General features: G+C 40.5%; 1 protein-coding gene across 1 annotated transcript; it reads right to left on the bottom strand.

The window, feature by feature from the left end:
* Nucleotides 1-620: 620 nt before the first annotated feature.
* Nucleotides 621-4,873, bottom strand: LOC120032735 (prokineticin receptor 1-like). The gene is made up of 2 exons (XM_038978924.1): nucleotides 4,419-4,873; nucleotides 621-1,311 (listed from the first exon to the last, which is right to left on the bottom strand). The coding sequence occupies exons 1-2, from the start codon at nucleotides 4,871-4,873 to the stop codon at nucleotides 621-623; spliced, it is 1,146 nt and encodes a 381-aa protein (XP_038834852.1).
* Between the last annotated feature and the right edge of the window lie 15,295 nt (nucleotides 4,874-20,168).

The following is a 20,168-nucleotide window of genomic DNA, read 5'->3' on the forward strand; positions in this document are numbered from 1 at the left end:
TGTGAAGAAGTTCTAATTCCATTAAACGTTCAAGTTTTTTCAAAATGGCTTCCGTGGTATGGTAGCAGTGACAATGTGAGGCGTTGTGCCCGTATGAACTTGGCAGGGCATTGTCACTCTGTGTTGGGGCTGCACAATTAATACAATTCACATCAAAATTCTTCCCACATACAAAGCCCTAACCCCTGTTACTCGAACAGTGCAGTTCTTCCTCCTCGCTGTTAGATTCACTCTAAGGTTGCATGCTGTTCTGTTAGGTCAAATGCAGTCAAAGCATAAGAACAATGCTGCTTTCCACTTTGCTTCTTAATATAAATCATTTTATTTGATTTATATAATTCACCAAGTGTTTTGATCTACTGTATATCGCAAGTCAAATCGCAATATTTGGTCAGAAAAATCACTGTTTTATCCGATTTTTTTTGCCATTATCATGCAGCACTACTCTGTGTCAAGCAGTCTGGACCTCTTGTCCAACGCCAAACCGTTCCCTTGACTCAATCTTATATCTCACTCTTTTGGATCTTAAAAAACAGGAAAAGTGTGCAACCTCCCAGAATCCACTTAGTCTACTGCTGGTTCTACCTTTCGATAGAGGCCCAATCCTGAGATGATCGTCTCTATCTCAGCCGTGTGCAGTCAACATCCTCTGTCACGCGCAAAGACGAGGTGTGCTCATCCACCGTCTTTCCCGCTGCACATTTGACAGACTTCCAGCGCAGCCTGGTCACTGTCCGCATGCACTTGGCGTTGTTGCGGACGCTCACGAAACACAGCGTGTTGATGACCCCGTTGCTCATGGCGACGCACTCGATAATGTAAAAGGCCACCAGGGAGTTCCTGTCCCTGGAGATCAGGATGGGGTGGAAGTCCCGTACCAGTGTGAAGCCGTAGTACGGTGCCCAGCAGAGCACGTAGGCAGCCAGCACCAAAATCAGCACCACCACCATCCTCCGCCGTTTGTGCAGCCGCTTCCGGATCTGCTCTGTCTGGAAGCCGGGCACGCTCTTGAACCACAGCTCCCGCAAGATCCTGGCGTAGCACACGGCCATGATGGCCACGGGCCCGGCGAACTGCAGGGCGAAGATGAAGAGGAAGTAGGAGCGGTAGTAGAGCTGGTGGTCCACAGGCCAGATCTGGGCGCAGAAGGTCTTGTGGCTCTGACTGGAGATGCGCGGGTATGTGGTCTCGGACGCAAAGTAGGCAGAGGGGACGGAGATGACGATGGGTACGATCCAGACGCCCAGGATCAGGCTGTAGGCCGTCTGGTACTTCATGCGAGGCTTCATAGGGTGGACGATGGCCATGTACCTAGGAACACAAGGAAAAGACAGGCAATGCAAAGAAACCAGTTGGATGGTTTGAGTTATGAGTGTCAAGGTGTTTTATGTCAAGCTTTATATGCCAGGGAGTTGGAAAGACCAAGTGATCTCTCTGAGGATATTGAATGATCTTGGATGTTCTCGGACGATCTTGGAAAATCTGTCACAATGTAGAAGAATTTAATTGTTTGGACTGTAAACTAGGGTAAATTATTAATATCTAGAACCTGAAGTTATATTATGGAGCTTACCGTCTCTTGGCTTCCTAGCAAACTCTGCACATAGCAATAATGGGGAATTTGGAAGTGCTTTAGCATTTTGAGATGATGGGAGATTATCCATCTTCATAAATAGCTATTTTTACATAGTTGGGCATGTCAGCAATGATTTATGGGAGCACGTAGCCTTGTCCAAGTAACTTCCTCCCATATGATCCTAAAAGGGCAGTGTGATAGGACTAACTTAAAGAAGGTGATGGATTTTCGGTGGGCAACCCATTGGTGTTGCTCAATTGCTCTTACTTCACTGGGAATGTTATGTTACCACAGAACATGGCTATCTGTCATTGTTATAAAACAAATACTTTGCTATATCATATCTTAGTTACTCTGGATAACGATGTATATTCCTATTCATGCATTAAATGTGCATTCTGTGATGACAGTAAGGTGATTTTCTTATCTAGGTTAAGTTTGTGGAACCTTTTTTTGGTCATGATTAATTTGACTTCATTATTTTGGAGGGAAATTAACAGAATGATGGCACTTTGAAAACTTTGTTTCAACTGGCTTTTGGTCTTGTTTAGAGTGAAATGAAAATAGGTAAATTGATGTGATGAAAGCAGATTAACTGTCACACTCATGTTCAAAGGTTTTCAGTCTATGTTTGCTGGCATGTATCGTGAGCAGTAACAGGACCCAGAACAGCTTCTTCCCCCAAGCCAGAAGACTGCTAAATAGTTAAATAGTTAGGCCTGCTAGCTATTTGGTTATCTGCATTGACCTTTTTTTGCACTAACCTTTTTGACTCATCACATACGCTGATTCTACCGTTTATTATCTGTCACTTTATTCCTAGTTATATGTACATACAGTGCATGAGGAAAGGATTCAGACCCCTTCCCCTTTTCCACATTTTGTTATTCTAAAATGGATTAAATCAATTGTTTCCCTCATCAATCTACACACAATACCCCATAATGACAAAGCGAAAACAAGTTTTTAGAAATGTTTGCTAATTTATTAAAGATAAAAACAGAACTAACCTATTTACATAAGTATTCAGACCCTTTGCTATGAGACTTGAAATTGAGCTCAGGTGCATCCTGTTTCCATTGATCATCCTTGAGATGTTTCTACAACTTGATTGGAGTCCACCTGTGGTAAATTCAAATTTGGAAAGGCACGCACATGTCATGATTTGGAAAGGCACACACGTCCATATACAGTAAGGTCCCACAGTTGACAGTGCATGTCAGAGCAAAAACCAAGCCATGATGTCCGAGACAGGATTGTGTCGAGGCACAGATCTAGGGAAGGGTACCAAAAAATGTCTGCAGCATTGAAGGTCCTCAAGAACACAGTGGCCTCCATCATTCTTAAATGGAAGAAGTTTGGAACCACCAAGACTCTTTCTAGAGCTGGCTGCCCAGTCAAACTGAGCAATCGGGGAGAAGGGCCTTGGTCAGGGAGGTGACCAAGAACCCGATGGTCACTCTGACAGAGCTCCAGAGTTCCTCTGTGGAGATAGGAGAACCTTCCAGAAGGACAACCATCTCTGCAGCAATCCACCAATCAGGCCTAAAGACTCTCAGACCATGAGAAAAAGATTCTCTGGTCTGATGAAACCAAGAATGAACTCTTTGGCCTGAATGCCAAGCTTCACATCTGGAGGAAACCTGGCACCATCCTTACGGTGAAGCACAGGGGTGGCAGCATCATGCTGTGGGGATGTTTTTCAGCGGCAGGGACTGGGAGACTAGTCATGATCGAGGGAAAGAGGAACGGAGCAAAGTACAGAGAGATCCTTGATGGAAACCTACTCCAGAGCACTCAGGACCTCAGACTGGGGCGAAGGTTCACCTTCCAACAGGACAATGACCCTAAGCACACAGCCAAGATAATGCAGGAGTGGCTTCGAGACAAGTCTTTGATTGTCCTTGAGTGGCCCAGCCAGAGCCTGGTCTTGAACACGATCAAACATCTCTGGAGACCTGAAAATAGCTATGCAGCGACGCTCCCCATCCAACTTGACAGAGCTTGAGAGGATCTGCAGAAAATAATGTGAGAAACTCCCCAAATACAGGTTTGCCAAGCTTGTAGAGTTATACCCAAGAAGACTCGAGGCTGTAATCCCTGCCACATGTGCTTCAACAAGGTACTGAGTAAAGGTTCTGAATACTCATGTAAATGTGATATTTCATAAATGTTTTATACCTTTGCAAAAATGTAAAAAAAACTATTTTCGCTTTTTCATTATGGGGTATTGTGTGTAGATTGATGAGGGAAAACATTTTTTTAATACATTTTAGAATAAGGCTGTAACGTAACAAAATGTGGAAAAAGTCAAGGGGTCTGAATACTTCCCGAATGCACTTTATCTACCTCAATTACCTCGTACCCCTGCACATCGACTCGGTACTGGTACCCATATAGCCAGGTTATCGTTACTCATTGTGTATTTATTATTACATGTTTTACTTTTCTAGTATTTCTCTGTTTTCCATCTCTCTGCATTGCTTGGAAAGTGCCCATAAGTACAATATAGGATATGTTGTTATTAATAATAATAATTGATTGCATTTATATATTTCCTTATGCTCAAAGTGCATATATACTGTATTATTACATGTTGCTAGGAAAGTAGGTACATATGTGTCACCTGAGATGTTTATAGCTGTACATTATAGGTTTTATGAGAAATATAAAAAGTTCACGAGGAGATATGGACTTGAAATTGACCCCAAAAAATATATCAGATGAAGATTTAGTTGACAGAATGGTAATAGTGGGATTAATTTTCTGTTGTGTGAATATGGATAAACTGTTTGCTATGTTCTGTGACTGCGAGGGATGAACCTACAAACGCCTCACCCACCTGTCCACTGCGATTGCCAGCAGCGCGTTGGTGGACACATACAGGGACACCGTGCGTAAATAGTTGATTGAGGCGCACAGGACAAGCCCATGGTCCCATGACAGCTGCTTCACCACATAGTAATCCAACAGAAACGGACAGCACACTACAGCCACCAGAATATCCGACACGGCCAAGTTAGCAATGAGGAGATTGGTGAGGTTACGGAGTTTTTTGTAGCGCGCCAGAGAGGCAATGAACAGACAGTTGCCAATGCCACAGATTAATATGATACAGACCAGGACCATGGCTATGACAATGGTGGCCACAAAAAACGCACAGCCCTGCGTTGTATCGGGTATCTCCTCCCGTGGAACTCCATAGTCCAGTTCGTAGCTGGCATTGAAAGAGTCAGGACAATTCTCCGGCAGGTCTTGCGTCATGGAGAAGCTGCTGTTATTGTGACATTCACCCATGTTGGATTAACATATTCAACCAAGGTTAACTGCAAGGCAAATCACAACGATGTTATTTTGGTTTAATAAAAACAAATGTGAAATTCAATTGGTTTGCATTCTAGCCTGCCTACACAAGGGAAAAATGCCAGTAAAATTATAACAATTCAATCATAAACACCAACTAAACCTTTAGGGTAATGTATGTTTCCCAGGAGATATGCCCTATATGCTAAAATTATAACTACATCCATAATTTACACATAATGACTTTTTCTAACTTTGCAGTAAAAAAGTAGTAAGAAAATGATGCCTGGATTTTAATACCGCTTCCCATTCACTGCCCCCCTTTGAATGTGTGTAGAAGGTTTAGCATAGGGATCTTACAATGACATAGTGGCACAACGTTTTAAGTGGCACCGTATTTTAACATCAGTGATGTAATAAATCCGTTGGGAGGGAGAACACGATGATGTGCAACATAACATTTCTCAGATGTTGAGGTAACCAAATGTGGATGCACTGACATTTTAAAGACCACACAATCGTTTGTTCCTTAATTTGCTTGAGTTTTAAAGCACGAGGTAGGCCTATGCTGTGTTCCTCGTGTCAGACGGAATCAAAATGTTTTAGAGTGATCCCAAATCCAAGGTATCCAAATTAGGTTACCAGTTGCTTTTCCATATTTATTTAATCATAATCGATCTGAATACGAAAAACATATTTGCAGACTAAATTAATTCAAATACGTTTTGTTATTTAAATAAAGTAGCCTATTTGATCCGTTCAATTGATATGTTCAAACTTTGAGAGTCAACAAAACTGTGAACGTGCTAAAATAGTTGAGACCAGAGAAATATTCTATCACACTTACCAAAACTTCAGCGAGAAGTGACTTTCCTTTTCATATTAAAGCACCGCGTATTCTATGTAAAAATAACATCGAGGCCGCGCGGATGCGCTCTTTCCATTCCTGCAAGGAGAATGGGCTCAAATTGGAATCGGCGGTTGGGTATCATCTCCGTTGTTGTAGATTGTAACCCTCCTTTCCCCCTCTAGTGGCAATGACATGCTATTCAGTCAGTGCGCGCACCAACGCGCACTCCACTCTCCAACCACCGTGCACTGAGTGTACAAAACATTAGCAACACCGTCCAATTATTGAGTTGCACCCTTAGACTTTTTCACTTCACAATAACAACACTTACAGTTGACCGGGGCAGGTCTAGCAGGGCAGAAATTTGACCAACTGACTTGTTGGAAAGGTGGCATCCTATGACGGTGCCACGTTGAAAGTCACTGAGTTCTTCAGTTTGGTTCATTCTACTGCCAATGTTCGTTTATAGAGATTGCATGGCTCTATGCCCGATTTTATACACCTTTCAATAAACGGGTGTGGCAGAAATAGCCGAATCCACTAATTCGATCCACTAATTTCAAGGGATGTCCACATACTTGTGTATATATAGTGTGTCCTTGTCCTCTCTTTGGTTGATTTAGGGGGCATCTTATAGAACAAATTTAAACAAATAATTTAAATCAGTAATAACCATAGTAAGTCACATAATTAGACAACAAAATCACTCAATCATCCTAACATAATACAACATGCAATGGTCTTATTTAGCAAATAAGTGTTCAATTTCAACTTAACCATGATCATATATGTAATTTGTGTCTTTTCAGGTCTTATGGTAAGTAAAACTATGAGCTAATACATTTTGTCATTACCACCACATTCTGTCCTTACCATTACAGTTCTTTATGTGCTGGTAATGAGGTGCGGTGGGAATGACATTTTCACAGTATTTGGTCATAAATAGCAGGGATTCTAGCATGCTAACTCCAGTTGAACAGCTAGCATACAATGTACCCCAAATACACATAATTAAAATATAATTTCTAAAATCTAACATAATTTGATGTAATTATAGCCAATTTGGTAATGACATACAATAAAAATATTATCTCAAGTCATATTTACCTTTATTTTTCAATAATTTCCTGGCATCAAAATTGGAATTCCCCTCCATGACGTCCATGTGCTCCACTGTCACTATTCATATCCATGGTAACCAAGTACACAAACTTTTGAAAAAAGGTTATTATCATGTAATTTGCTTGTCTTGGTGGTAATAACACAATACTTAGAAAGGACTGTGTTCTGTATAAAAAAAAGTATCAAATGGCTTATGCACATCTAATATGTATATAGTTTCCATTTATTATACTTTTTCTTTTTAACTGGTGCATTAAATATTTTGTCATTGTCAAGACTTTTGCACGTGTAATACATCGAAGAATGTCAAAAGTATGTGTGTGAGACAGGACAAAAACAGTGCAAAACAGTTGAAATCCAGACATGAAATGCTTTAGAAAATGACATTTTAGAAACATTTTGAAAGCTGAAAAATAAAGGTTGAGTTTATTTTAGTCTGTACTTAATGGCTGTACAATAAAAAAAAAACGAAATGAACATTTTATCTTAAAAATCGAACCCTGAGACACACGTATTTGCTAAATCGCCCATTATATAATTGTGTTAAATGGCATTTACTCATCTAGAAAGCACTTTCAAATAACTACAAAATACTATTTTTTTTGTGTGTATTATGACCTTAGAAATAGTATATGGCAATAGAGCAGGCTACAGTTGAACAGGAACTGTCTTCAACCATATGTTTTATCAACCTTGATGTGTTCACACAAGTGATACTTCTATCTGTGAGTGAATACAGCAAGATGAGTGTTTCCCCTGATACTTCTATCTGTGAGTGAATACAGCAAGATGAGTGTTTCCCCTGATACTTCTATCTGTGAGTGAATACAGCAAGATGAGTGTTTCCCCTGATACTTCTATCTGTGAGTGAATACAGCAAGATGAGTGTTTCCCCTGATACTTCTATCTGTGAGTGAATACAGCAAGATGAGTGTTTCCCCTGGTACTTCTATCTGTGAGTGAATACAGCAAGATGAGTGTTTCCCCTGGTACTTCTATCTGTGAGTGAATACAGCAAGATGAGTGTTTCCCCTGGTACTTCTATCTGTGAGTGAATACAGCAAGATGAGTGTTTCCCCTGGTACTTCTATCTGTGAGTGACTACAGCAAGATGAGTGTTTCCCCTGATACTTCTATCTGTGAGTGAATACAGCAAGATGAGTGTTTCCCCTGATACTTCTATCTGTGAGTGAATACAGCAAGATGAGTGTTTCCCCTGATACTTCTATCTGTGAGTGAATACAGCAAGATGAGTGTTTCCCCTGATACTTCTATCTGTGAGTGAATACAGCAAGATGAGTGTTTCCCCTGATACTTCTATCTGTGAGTGAATACAGCAAGATGAGTGTTTCCCCTGGTACTTCTATCTGTGAGTGAATACAGCAAGATGAGTGTTTCCCCTGGTACTTCTATCTGTGAGTGAATACAGCAAGATGAGTGTTTCCCCTGATACTTCTATCTGTGAGTGAATACAGCAAGATGAGTGTTTCCCCTGATACTTCTATCTGTGAGTGAATACAGCAAGATGAGTGTTTCCCCTGGTACTTCTATCTGTGAGTGAATACAGCAAGATGAGTGTTTCCCCTGGTACTTCTATCTGTGAGTGAATACAGCAAGATGAGTGTTTCCCCTGATACTTCTATCTGTGAGTGAATACAGCAAGATGAGTGTTTCCCCTGGTACTTCTATCTGTGAGTGAATACAGCAAGATGAGTGTTTCCCCTGGTACTTCTATCTGTGAGTGAATACAGCAAGATGAGTGTTTCCCCTGGTACTTCTATCTGTGAGTGAATATAGCAAGATGAGTGTTTCCCCTGGTACTTCTATCTGTGAGTGAATACAGCAAGATGAGTGTTTCCCCTGGTACTTCTATCTGTGAGTGAATACAGCAAGATGAGTGTTTCCCCTGGTACTTCTATCTGTGAGTGAATACAGCAAGATGAGTGTTTCCCCTGGTACTTCTATCTGTGAGTGAATACAGCAAGATGAGTGTTTCCCCTGGTACTTCTATCTGTGAGTGAATACAGCAAGATGAGTGTTTCCCCTGGTACTTCTATCTGTGAGTGAATATAGCAAGATGAGTGTTTCCCCTGGTACTTCTATCTGTGAGTGAATACAGCAAGATGAGTGTTTCCCCTGGTATTTGAATTGCGCTTGCGGCAGTAGAACAGTCTATACAAACAACCATGGTTAGTGTCATCTGGACAAATGGACGGAATGTTCTGCATGGAAATAAATCACATCCTTCATGTGCAATGAACAAAAATATAAACACAACATGCAACAATTTCAAAGATTTCACGGAGTTACAGTTCATGCAAGAAAATCTGTCAATTGAAATAAATTCATTAGGCCCTAATCAATGCATTTCACATGACTGTGAATACAGATATGCATCTGTTAGTCACAGATACAGTGGGGCAAAACAAGTATTTAGTCAGCCACCAATTGTGCAAGTTCTCCCACTTAAAAAGATGAGAGAGGCCTGTAATTTTCATCATAGGTAGTACACTTCAACTATGACAGACAAAATGAGAAAGAAAAATCCAGAAAATCACATTGTAGGATTTTTAATGAATTTATTTGCAAATTATGGTGGAAAATAAGTATTTGGTCACCTACAAACAAGCAAGATTTCTGGCTCTCACAGACCTGTAACATCTTCTTTAAGAGGCTCCTCTGTCCTCCACTCGTTACCTGTATTAATGGCACCTGTTTGAACTTGTTATCAGTATAAAAGACACCTGTCCACAACCTCAAACAGTCACACTCCAAACTCCACTATGGCCAAGTCCAAAGAGCTGTCAAAGGACACCAGAAACAAAATTGTAGACCTGCACCAGGCTGGGAAGACTGAATCTGCAATAGGTAAGCAGCTTGGTTTGAAGAAATCAACTGTGGGAGCAATTATTAGGAAATGGAAGACATACAAGACCACTGATAATCTCCCTCAATCTGGGGCTCCACGCAAGATCTCACCCCGTGGGGTCAAAATGATGACAAGAACGGTGAGCAAAAATCCCAGAACCACACGGGGGGACCTAGTGAATGACCTGCAGAGAGCTGGGACCAAAGTAACAAAGCCTACCATCAGTAACACACTACGCCGCCAGGGACTCAAATCCTGCAGTGCCAGACGTGTCCCCCTGCTTAAGCCAGTACATGTCCAGGCCCGTCTGAAGTTTGCTAGAGAGCATTTGGATGATCCAGAAGAAGATTTGGAGAATGTCATATGGTCAGATGAAACCAAAATAGAACTTTTTGGTAAAAACTCAACTCGTGGTGTTTGGAGGACAAAGAATGCTGAGTTACATCCAAAGAACACCATACCTACTGTGAAGCATGGGGGGTGGAAACATCATGCTTGGGGGCTGTTTTTCTGCAAAGGGACCAAGACGACTGATCTGTGTAAAGGAAAGAATGAATGGGGCCATGTATCGTGAGATTTTGAGTGAAAACCTCCTTCCATCAGCAAGGGCATTGAAGATGAAACGTGGCTGGGTCTTTCAGCATGACAATGATCCCAAACACACCGCCCGGGCAACGAAGGAGTGGCTTCGTAAGAAGCATTTCAAGGTCCTGGAGTGGCCTAGCCAGTCTCCAGATCTCAACCCCATAGAAAATCTTTGGAGGGAGTTGAAAGTCCGTGTTGCCCAGCAACAGCCCCAAAACATCACTGCTCTAGAGGAAATCTGCATGGAGGAATGGGCCAAAATACCAGCAACAGTGTGTGAAAACGTTTGACCTCTGTCATTGCCAACAAAGGGTATATAACAAAGTATTGAGAAACTTTTGTTATTGACCAAATACTTATTTTCCACCATAATTTGCAAATAAATTCATAAAAAATCCTACAATGTGATTTTCTGGATTTTTTTTTCTCATTTTGTCATTTTGTTTCTCACGGGGTCTGCGGTTGTGAGTCCGGTTGGACATACTGCCAAATTCTCTTAAACGATGTTGGAGGCGGCTTATGGTAGAGAAATGAATATTCAATTTTCTGGCAACAGCTCTGGTGGACATTCCTGCAGTCAGCATGCCAATTGCACACTCCCTCAAAACTTGAGACATCTGTGGCATTGTGTTGTGTGACAAAACTGCACATTTAAGAGTGGCCTTTTATTGTCCCCAGCACAAGGTGCACCTGGGTAAAGATCGTGCTGTTTAATCAGCTTCTTGAAATGCCACACCTGTCAGGTGGACGGATTATCTTGGCAAAGGAGAAATGCTCACTAAAAGGGATGTAAACATTTCTGGGATCTTTTATTTCGGGTCAAGAAACATGGGACCAACACCTTACATGTGTTTATATTTATAAATGACATCCGGCTTAATTTAAGTGCACGTAGCCTTAACACAAATAGATGGATCCAAAGCACAAGGGATGTGTTCTGTCTGAAGTGGAGTCTCATTCAGAGAGGTTCAAGGCCATGGTACAATGGGGGAAGGAGGGAGGTGTGTAGGGAGGATGGGGGGAGCTGGTGGTGAAAAGAGGACTATTGCTCTCTTTCTCTTCTCTCTCCTTCTCTCGCTCTCCCTTCTCTTTTTCTCTCTGCTAGGTCAGAGAACGATAAAGGAGTGTGGTGAAAAGTACATGTACTGCTCTTTTCTCTCTCCCTCTCTCCCTCTTGCTTCTCTCTCGCTTCTCTTTCTCTCTCACCTTCTCTCTCTCTCCCTATCCTTCTCTATCTCTCTCTCTCTCAATGTAGAAGTGTTTAGAAACATATTTTATTCTTATTTACAATAAAAGTGACTCCAAAATAGCACAATACATTATCACAATACAAAATCATCTGAAACACAACCAAAACAAATAGGAAATGCATCCAATAAGTTTGTAGAGTCACAAGCATGATGTAATCATTGTGTGCTAAGACTTTGGGTCCAAATACTAAACGTTTGACTGCTTTAATACACATACAGTATAAGTGAATTTGTCCCAGTACTTTTGCTCCCCTTAAATGGGGGGACAATGTACAAAAAGTGCTTTAATTTCTAAATGGTTCACCCGATATGGATGAAAATACCCTAAAATTAAAGCTGACATTCTGCACTCATAGTCATTGTGTCATTTCAAATCCAAAGTATTGAAATACAGAGCTAAAACAACAAAACAGTTGTCACTGTCCCAATACTTTTGGAGCTCATTGTATATACCTCTCGAACTCAATTCTTGACCTTGAAGCCAGTTCCACTGCATTTTTTCATTGTTACCTTCAAATCGGGGACTGCTTTTAGACCTGGAACACCAGGTGGGTGCAGCAATCAGGTTGCAGAGAGCTCAGGCTCTGTGGTGGCGAGAAGTAACAACAGACGTACTCTTCATATTGCAGATGGCCTGTGGGTACCTTGATACAAAAATAGATTTCTGCATAATCAACAATCATCCACCGCATTCACTTTTATTGTGAACAGCTGTGTAAACCCACCATAACATTTACTTCAGAGAGAAGGCAAGAGTGTAGTAGTACATTAAAGGCCCACTGATATTTACAGCCGTTTTCAGTCATTTAAATCAGTTTTTTTTTTTTCATCCTGGTCCCGTGGACATAAAGGGATGCACATTTCTGCTTTTGCCCTAGCGCTACACAGCTGATTCAAGTGATCATCTTTTCATCAAGCTTTGATGATTTGAATCAGCTTTAATATTTCATTGTTTGCATCATTTCTAATCCCCCTTATATCCATTGCCCCGTTTGACGTAGACTTCAAACGTTGTACGTGTCTTTCCTCATGCTGAAAAAGTTTGCCTCAAGGACACAATTTTATTCCATCTTGGACATTTTGGAAAACCTTTGAAAAATGTCTCATGAACCATAATTCCAAAATAACTTGTAGGCACATGGCACATCCCTTAACTGAAAAAAAGTTAAGGGATTGGTTAAGAGATGGCTGAGTTATTGATAAATAAGGAAATCCGATTTTACTTCTCCATTTAAATCCTTTGTAAATCTACTCCACAATGGCCTATCAATTTGAAACATTTTAGGGTAATCAAAAACATGACCATGATGAAAATTGTAAAGTTTGGCATTGACATCTTAAGAGATAAGGAAACTATACAATAACCTTTTTTTGACTAACGTTAAAACTTAAAATAATCACATAAAATCTTCTCATGAACTAAAAGCCAGATTCACTCCAAAGTTGGTATTTGGACTCATCACAATAGTCCCTAAAGAGTTTGAGAAAATAACGTTGACACATTCAAAGACTGCCACACTACCAGTAGATGCATATTAGTACATTCGCTAATATACTAAAACATGCAAAAAAGACATGCAAAAAAAATTAACCACAGGACCAATGGTACATGGCTTAACTTTTAGAAGAGCTAAGGGATTGGTTAAAGTTGCTGAGTTATTGACAAATATAAAATCTGATTTGAGGTATCAATTTAAACCACTGTAAATCCACTAAACTGTGGCCTATCAACTTGAAACTTGGCATCACTATTATGGATGTCCCTAGAAGGAACCAGACTGGATTTGGTAATGATATCTGAAAAAACAAGGAAACTATTAACTAATTCTTTGCATGTGTAATGCTGATGCTCAAAATCCTCTGCAATCATCTTCTCCTCATGAACCATATGCAGGATTCACTCAAGATTTTGAATTTAGACTTATTGTCTTTAATGGTTTTGAGAAAATAGTTGCTGCATTCAAATATGGCCGCACTTTACCTATAGATGCACATATGCTAATGCTAAAAATAATTTACAAATGACCTTCTCATGAACCATGAGTCAGATTCACTCCAGATTTGGTATATAGACTTAATGAATTAGTCTGTAATGAATATGAGAATGATTAGTTGCTGCAATCAAAGTCAGCCACACTACACCACATTTTTCTAACCTTTATTTAACTTCTACTTCATCACAAACCCGGATCCGGGAGCACCCCCATCAGTAAAAAAGCTGACTAGCATAGCCTAGCATAGCGTCACAAGTAAATACTAGCATCTAAATATCATTAAATCACAAGTCCAAGACACCAGATGAAAGATACACATCTTGTGAATCCAGCCATCATTTCTGATTTTTAAAATGTTTTACAGGGAAGACACAATATGTAAATCTATTAGCTAACCACGATAGCAAAAGACACAACTTTTTTTTCCCACCATTTTTTTCCTGCATAGGTAGCTATCACAATTTCGACCAAATAAAGATATAAATAGCCACTAACCAAGAAACAACTTAATCAGATGACAGTCTGATAACATATTTATTGTATAGCATATGTTTTGTTAGAAAAATTTGCATATTTCAGGTATAAATCATAGTTTACCATTGCAGCCACCATCACAACTCTCACCAAAGCAACTAGAATAACTACAGAGACCATCGTGTATTACCTAAATACTCATCATAAAACATTTCTGAAAAATACACAGCGTACAGCAAATGAAAGACAAAGATCTTGTGAATCCAGCCAATATTTCAGATTTTTTAAGTGTTTTACAGCGAAAACACAATATAGCATTATATTAGCTTACTACAATAGCCAACCACACAACAGCATTGATTCAGGCCAACAATAGCGATAACGAATAAACCAGCAAAAGATATTAATTTTTTCACTAACCTTCTCAAACTTCTTCAGATGACAGTCCTATAACATCATATTACACAATACATATAGAGTTTGTTCGAAAATGTGCATATTTAGCGGCACAAATCGTGGTTATACAATGAGAAAAGTAGCCAAGCTGCCAACAATATGTCGGGAGAAATCTTGGGAGAGGCACCTAATCTAATCAGTAACTAATCCTAAACTTGACTAAAAAATACAGGTTGGACAGCAAATGAAAGATACACTAGTTCTTAATGCAATCGCTGTGTTAGATTTTTAAAATTAACGTTACTACGACATACAGCGTGCGTTAAAGCGAGACCGCACCGAGATTAATGGCGGAATATGAGTTTAACATTTTTCAACAGAACAACGAATTAACATCATATATAGTTCTTACTATTTGATGAGCTTCCATCAGAATCTTGGGCAAGTTGTCCTTTTTCCAAAAGAATCGTTGCGCGGTTGTAGATTGTCGTCTTCAACGTTGGAATTAGCAGTAAACATTAGCCATGTGGCAAAGATGTGTCCAACTCACTAAAACGCACCACTAATAAATATCCGAAAATCGCAATATACTGATATAAACTGATATAACTCGGTTTAAAATAACAACATTATGATGTCTTTAACACCTATATCGACTAAAAACAAAGCCGGATATATCTAAGGGCTATAACGGGAGCTTTCTAGAACGACACCCAGAGGTCCTTTTTGCGTCATGGCGAAGAGAACAAAGGGAGTACACCACGTTGCCAGCCCATTTATAAGCTCTCAGATCTGCCCAGCAACTCCATTTCAATTCTCACTATTCGCTGACATCCAGGGGAAGGCGTATGCAGTGCATCTCAACCAATAGAAGACAGGCAAATTAATAAACCGACCTCAGAACAGCCAGCAGAATTCAGCATTCTCACATCCTCATAGGAAAATTGCTCTAACTCCAGTTCTGTTTTACTCACAGATATAATTCAAACGGTTTTAGAAACTAGAGAGTGTTTTCTATCCAATAGTAATAATAATATGCATATTGTACGATCAAGATTTGACTACGAGGCAGTTTAATTTGGGAACGAAATTATTACAAAGTGCCAACAGCACCCCCTATTTTAACTAGGCAAGTCAGTTAAGAACAAATTCTTATTTACAATGACAGCTGAGGAATAGTGGGTTAAACCACTGCTTTGTTCAGGGGAAGAACTGCGTTGTTCAGGGGAAGAACTGCTTTGTTCAGGGGAAGAACTGCTTTGTTCAGGGGAAGAACTGCGTTGTTCAGGGGAAGAACTGCTTTGTTCAGGGGAAGAACTGCTTTGTTCAGGGGAAGAACTGCTTTGTTCAGGAGCAGAACTGCTTTGTTCAGGGGAAGAACTGCGTTGTTCAGGGGAAGAACTGCTTTGTTCAGGGGAAGAACTGCTTTGTTCAGGGGAAGAACTGCTTTGTTCAGGGGAAGAACTGCTTTGTTCAGGGGAAGAACTGCTTTGTTCAGGAGCAGAACTGCTTTGTTCAGGGGAAGAACTGCTTTGTTCAGGAGCAGAACTGCTTTGTTCAGGGGAAGAACTGCGTTGTTCAGGGGAAGAACTGCGTTGTTCAGGGGAAGAACTGCTTTGTTCAGGGGAAGAACTGCTTTGTTCAGGGGAAGAACTGCGTTGTTCAGGGGAAGAACTGCATTGTTCAGGAGCAGAACTGCTTTGTTCAGGGGAAGAACTGCTTTGTTCAGGAGCAGAACTGCTTTGTTCAGGGGAAGAACTGCTTTGTTCAGGAGCAGAACTGCTTTGTTCAGGGGAAGAACTGCGTTGTTCAGGTGAAGAACTGCTTTGTTCAGGGGAAGAACTGCTTTGTTCAGGGGAAGAACTGCGTTGTTCAGGAGCAGAACTGCGTTGTTCAGGAGCAGAACTGCTTTGTTCAGGGGAAGAACTGCTTTGTTCAGGGGAAGAACTGCGTTGTTCAGGGGAAGAACTGCGTTGTTCAGGGGAAGAACTGCGTTGTTCAGGGGAAGAACTGCTTTGTTCAGGGGAAGAACTGCTTTGTTCAGGGGAAGAACTGCGTTGTTCAGGGGAAGAACTGCTTTGTTCAGGGGAAGAACTGCGTTGTTCAGGGGAAGAACTGCTTTGTTCAGGGGCAGAACTGCTTTGTTCAGGAGCAGAACTGCTTTGTTCAGGGGAAGAACTGCTTTGTTCAGGGGAAGAACTGCTTTGTTCAGGGGAAGAACTGCTTTGTTCAGGGGAAGAACTGCGTTGTTCAGGAGCAGAACTGCTTTGTTCAGGAGCAGAACTGCTTTGTTCAGGAGCAGAACTGCTTTGTTCAGGAGCAGAACTGCTTTGTTCAGGAGCAGAACTGCTTTGTTCAGGGGAAGAACTGCTTTGTTCAGGGGAAGAACTGCGTTGTTCAGGAGCAGAACTGCTTTGTTCAGGAGCAGAACTGCTTTGTTCAGGGGAAGAACTGCTTTGTTCAGGGGAAGAACTGCGTTGTTCAGGAGCAGAACTGCTTTGTTCAGGGGAAGAACTGCTTTGTTCAGGGGAAGAACTGCTTTGTTCAGGGGCAGAATGACAGATTTTTACCTTGTCAGCTCAGGGATTTGATCTAACAACCTTTCAGTTACTGGCCCAATGCTCTAACCACTAGGCTACCTGCTGCCCCTAATACCAAAACCAATACCAATTACCCCACCGTAGAGGTTCTATATCACACTAGGGCTATAAGAACTTAACCAATGGACATGGGGCCATGACATTTGGTATGTAAAACTTATGTATATGTCCTTTAGAAGCTTTGTGAATATAAAGACCAGTTGGTGGCACTACAGCTTTCATTGGCACCAGTGGCACCACAGGATACTAGAGCAATAACTTTTGATCAACTGGACTTTGTCTCATGCAAATGAATGTGAGATTTAAATCATGCAGATGACCAATGTGAAATATCGTATTTAGTATATCTGTATAATCACATATTCTTGCCCTGTTATGTGGTCTGAATGTAGTGAAAAGTGGATATTTTATTCAGGAAACTTAGAAACCGGAAATCCTACCGCTTGCGCAGTCAGCGTATTACAGCTGTGAAAGTATTTTGGAACGCTAATGTTGTTAGGTGCCTCCTAAGAAGAGGTAGGTGCCGGAGTCAGGAGCAGGAGAGCAAGGAATTCCAGTTGGCACAGTCGTTTATTATAAGTCCCAACCCACCAACAACAGATGGGGAAAATCACAAAACACACGGAGGAGAAACCTCTACTCCTAATACAGTACCAACAGTACAACGACTGTGAGGGGGGGGAACCCCTGTGGCGCAAACACGCACCCCCAACAGAGCTAACACAGCAAAATAAACCCGCACAAAGACTAGCAGGCAGTTAATAAACCCACCGGAATTAACTAATCAGACACAGGTGATAACAAAAACAGACAGACACAAACGAAAAGGAAAAATGGATCGGTGGCAGCTAGTAGGCCGGCGACGACGACCGCCGAGCACCACCCGAACAGGGAGAGGAGCCAACTGAGATTAAATCATTTACACAAACATATTTTGAGAAAATAAAGTCCCAGAATTCAAAGATTTCCGCAATAGACCTATACACTGACACTGAAAATATTTCACAAAACTTAACATAAACCATTAGTCAAATTTACTCCAGAATTGGTACATAAACTGAATACATGAAGTAATGATATTAACCCTTTAAACCTGTGGGAATTGCCCTACGGTATAAAGATAACTTTATCCCATTACTCAACAATATGAAAGAAGATCTAATTAAATGGAACAATCTTCCCATAAATCTTACAGGTACAATAAACCTCTTCAGAATAGCAAGGTTCCTAAAATACCAATTACCCCACCGAAGATGTTCTATAAAACGCTATACTTGGCCATAACAGATTTTATGGGCAAATAAAACTCCTAGAATAAAAAGGACATTTTTAAATCTTCCTAAGTCTGAGGGTGGTTTTAACCTTCCAGAATTGGAATTGTATGAACTCGCCACCCAAGGATTTTACTTGTGACAGTTAAATGCAATAAAGAGGAACAAAGGGTACATATTGAATTTGCGCATGCTCATCCCCAGAATATTTTCAGGTGTCTATTTTCAGAGGATATATCTAAAATGTCACGCCCTGATCTGTTTCACCTGTCTTTGTGATTGTCTCCACCCACCTCCGGGTGTCACCCGTTTTCCCCATTATTCCCAGGGTATTTATTCCTGTGTTCTCTGTTTGTCTGTTGCAAGTTCGTCTTGTCAAGTCAACCAGCGTGTTTTTCCGTGCTCCTGCTTTTTTCCTTGTCTCTGTTTTTCTAGTCCTCCTGGTTTTGACCTTTTGCCTGCCTGACCATTCAGCCTGCCCTGACCTTGAGCCTGCCTGCCTCCCTGTACCGTTTGGAACTCTGACCTGGTTAATGAGCCTTTGCCTGTCCTTCGACCAGCCTCTTACCTGCCCCTTGTTGTTTAATAAATATCAGAGACTCTAACCATCTGCCTCCCATGTCTGCATCTGGGTCTCGCCCTGTGTTGTTATGTAAAAACATTAACAACCTCATAGTTAAGAACACTATAACAATATAGAAGAAAATGAAACATATTCTACAAGAACCAATATCATTTCTTAAAAACACAAACCTATTGAACAATCCTTGGATAGCTTCTCAGAATTCTCCTATAAATTGGTCCACATGGAAAACTAAAGGCATAGAAACTGTACATGACTTGGTAGTACGAAATACATTTATTTCCATGACTGAATTAAAAAGCTATTTGACCAGTGTAGATATTTTCAAATACATGCAACTTAAGATGTTGATTTTGAAATCTTTTGGGCATCATTGTAATCTTGAGGGAATCCTATTTGAGCCAAAAAAAAGGATATTCATATGATAGGTAAGATATACAAAAATGTTGTGAAATAGCACAGTTACAAATAGAAATCAAGCTGGATGGACATCAGAAATAGAGGAAGAACTAAAAACAAACAAAATATAACTATTGTAATATAGATTGTGTCTGTAAAATGTGTATAATATGTATAAACTGAAGGTAGAAGCCTAAGTGCTATTGTTTATTAGTTTACTCCAATTGGGGGAGGTGTGGTAGGGTTAGCGGGTAATAATAAAGGTATATATATTCTAAAAAGGGTATGTATAAGTATGTACAGTTGAAGTCGGAAGTTTACATACACCTTAGCCAAATACATTTAAACTCAGCTTTTCACAATTCCTGACATTTAATCCTAATTAAAATTCCCTGTCTTAGGTCAGTTAGGATCACCACTTTATTTTAAGAATGTGAAATGTCAGAATAATAGTAGAGAGAATGAATTTTCCCCCCCCATGATGTCAAGCAAAGAGGCACTGAGTTTGAAGGTAGGCCTTGAAATACATCCACAGGTACACCTCCAATTGACTCAAATTATGTCAATTAGCCTATCAGAAGCTTCTAAAGCCATGACATAATTTTCTGGAATTTTCCAAGCTGTTTAAAGGCACAGTCAACTTAGTGTATGTAAACTTCTGTCCCACTGGAATTGTGATACAGTGAATTATAAGTGAAATAGTCTGTCTGTAAATAATTGCTGGAAAAATGACTAGTGTCATGCAAAGTAGATGTCCAAACCGACTTGCCAAAACTAGTTTGTTAACAAGAAATGTGTGCAGTGGTTGAAAAACGAGTTTTAATGACTCCAACCTAAGTGTATGTGTAACGGAATTCTTCGTCCTCCTCTGACGAGGAGTAAGAAATGTCGGACCA

Source organism: Salvelinus namaycush, chromosome 39 (assembly GCF_016432855.1).
Source record: "Salvelinus namaycush isolate Seneca chromosome 39, SaNama_1.0, whole genome shotgun sequence".
Taxonomy (NCBI): Eukaryota; Metazoa; Chordata; class Actinopteri; order Salmoniformes; family Salmonidae; genus Salvelinus; species Salvelinus namaycush.

What these genes read in the sequence shown, in the direction of transcription:
- LOC120032735 (XM_038978924.1), bottom strand. Translation starts at nt 4,873, where the DNA reads ATGGGTGAATGTCACAATAACAGCAGCTTCTCCATGACGCAAGACCTG. An exon ending in CTGGCAATCGCAGTGGACAG is followed by an intron (nt 1,312 to 4,418) that starts GTGGGTGAGGCG and finishes TTGTGTTCCTAG; the next exon opens with GTACATGGCCATCGTCCACC.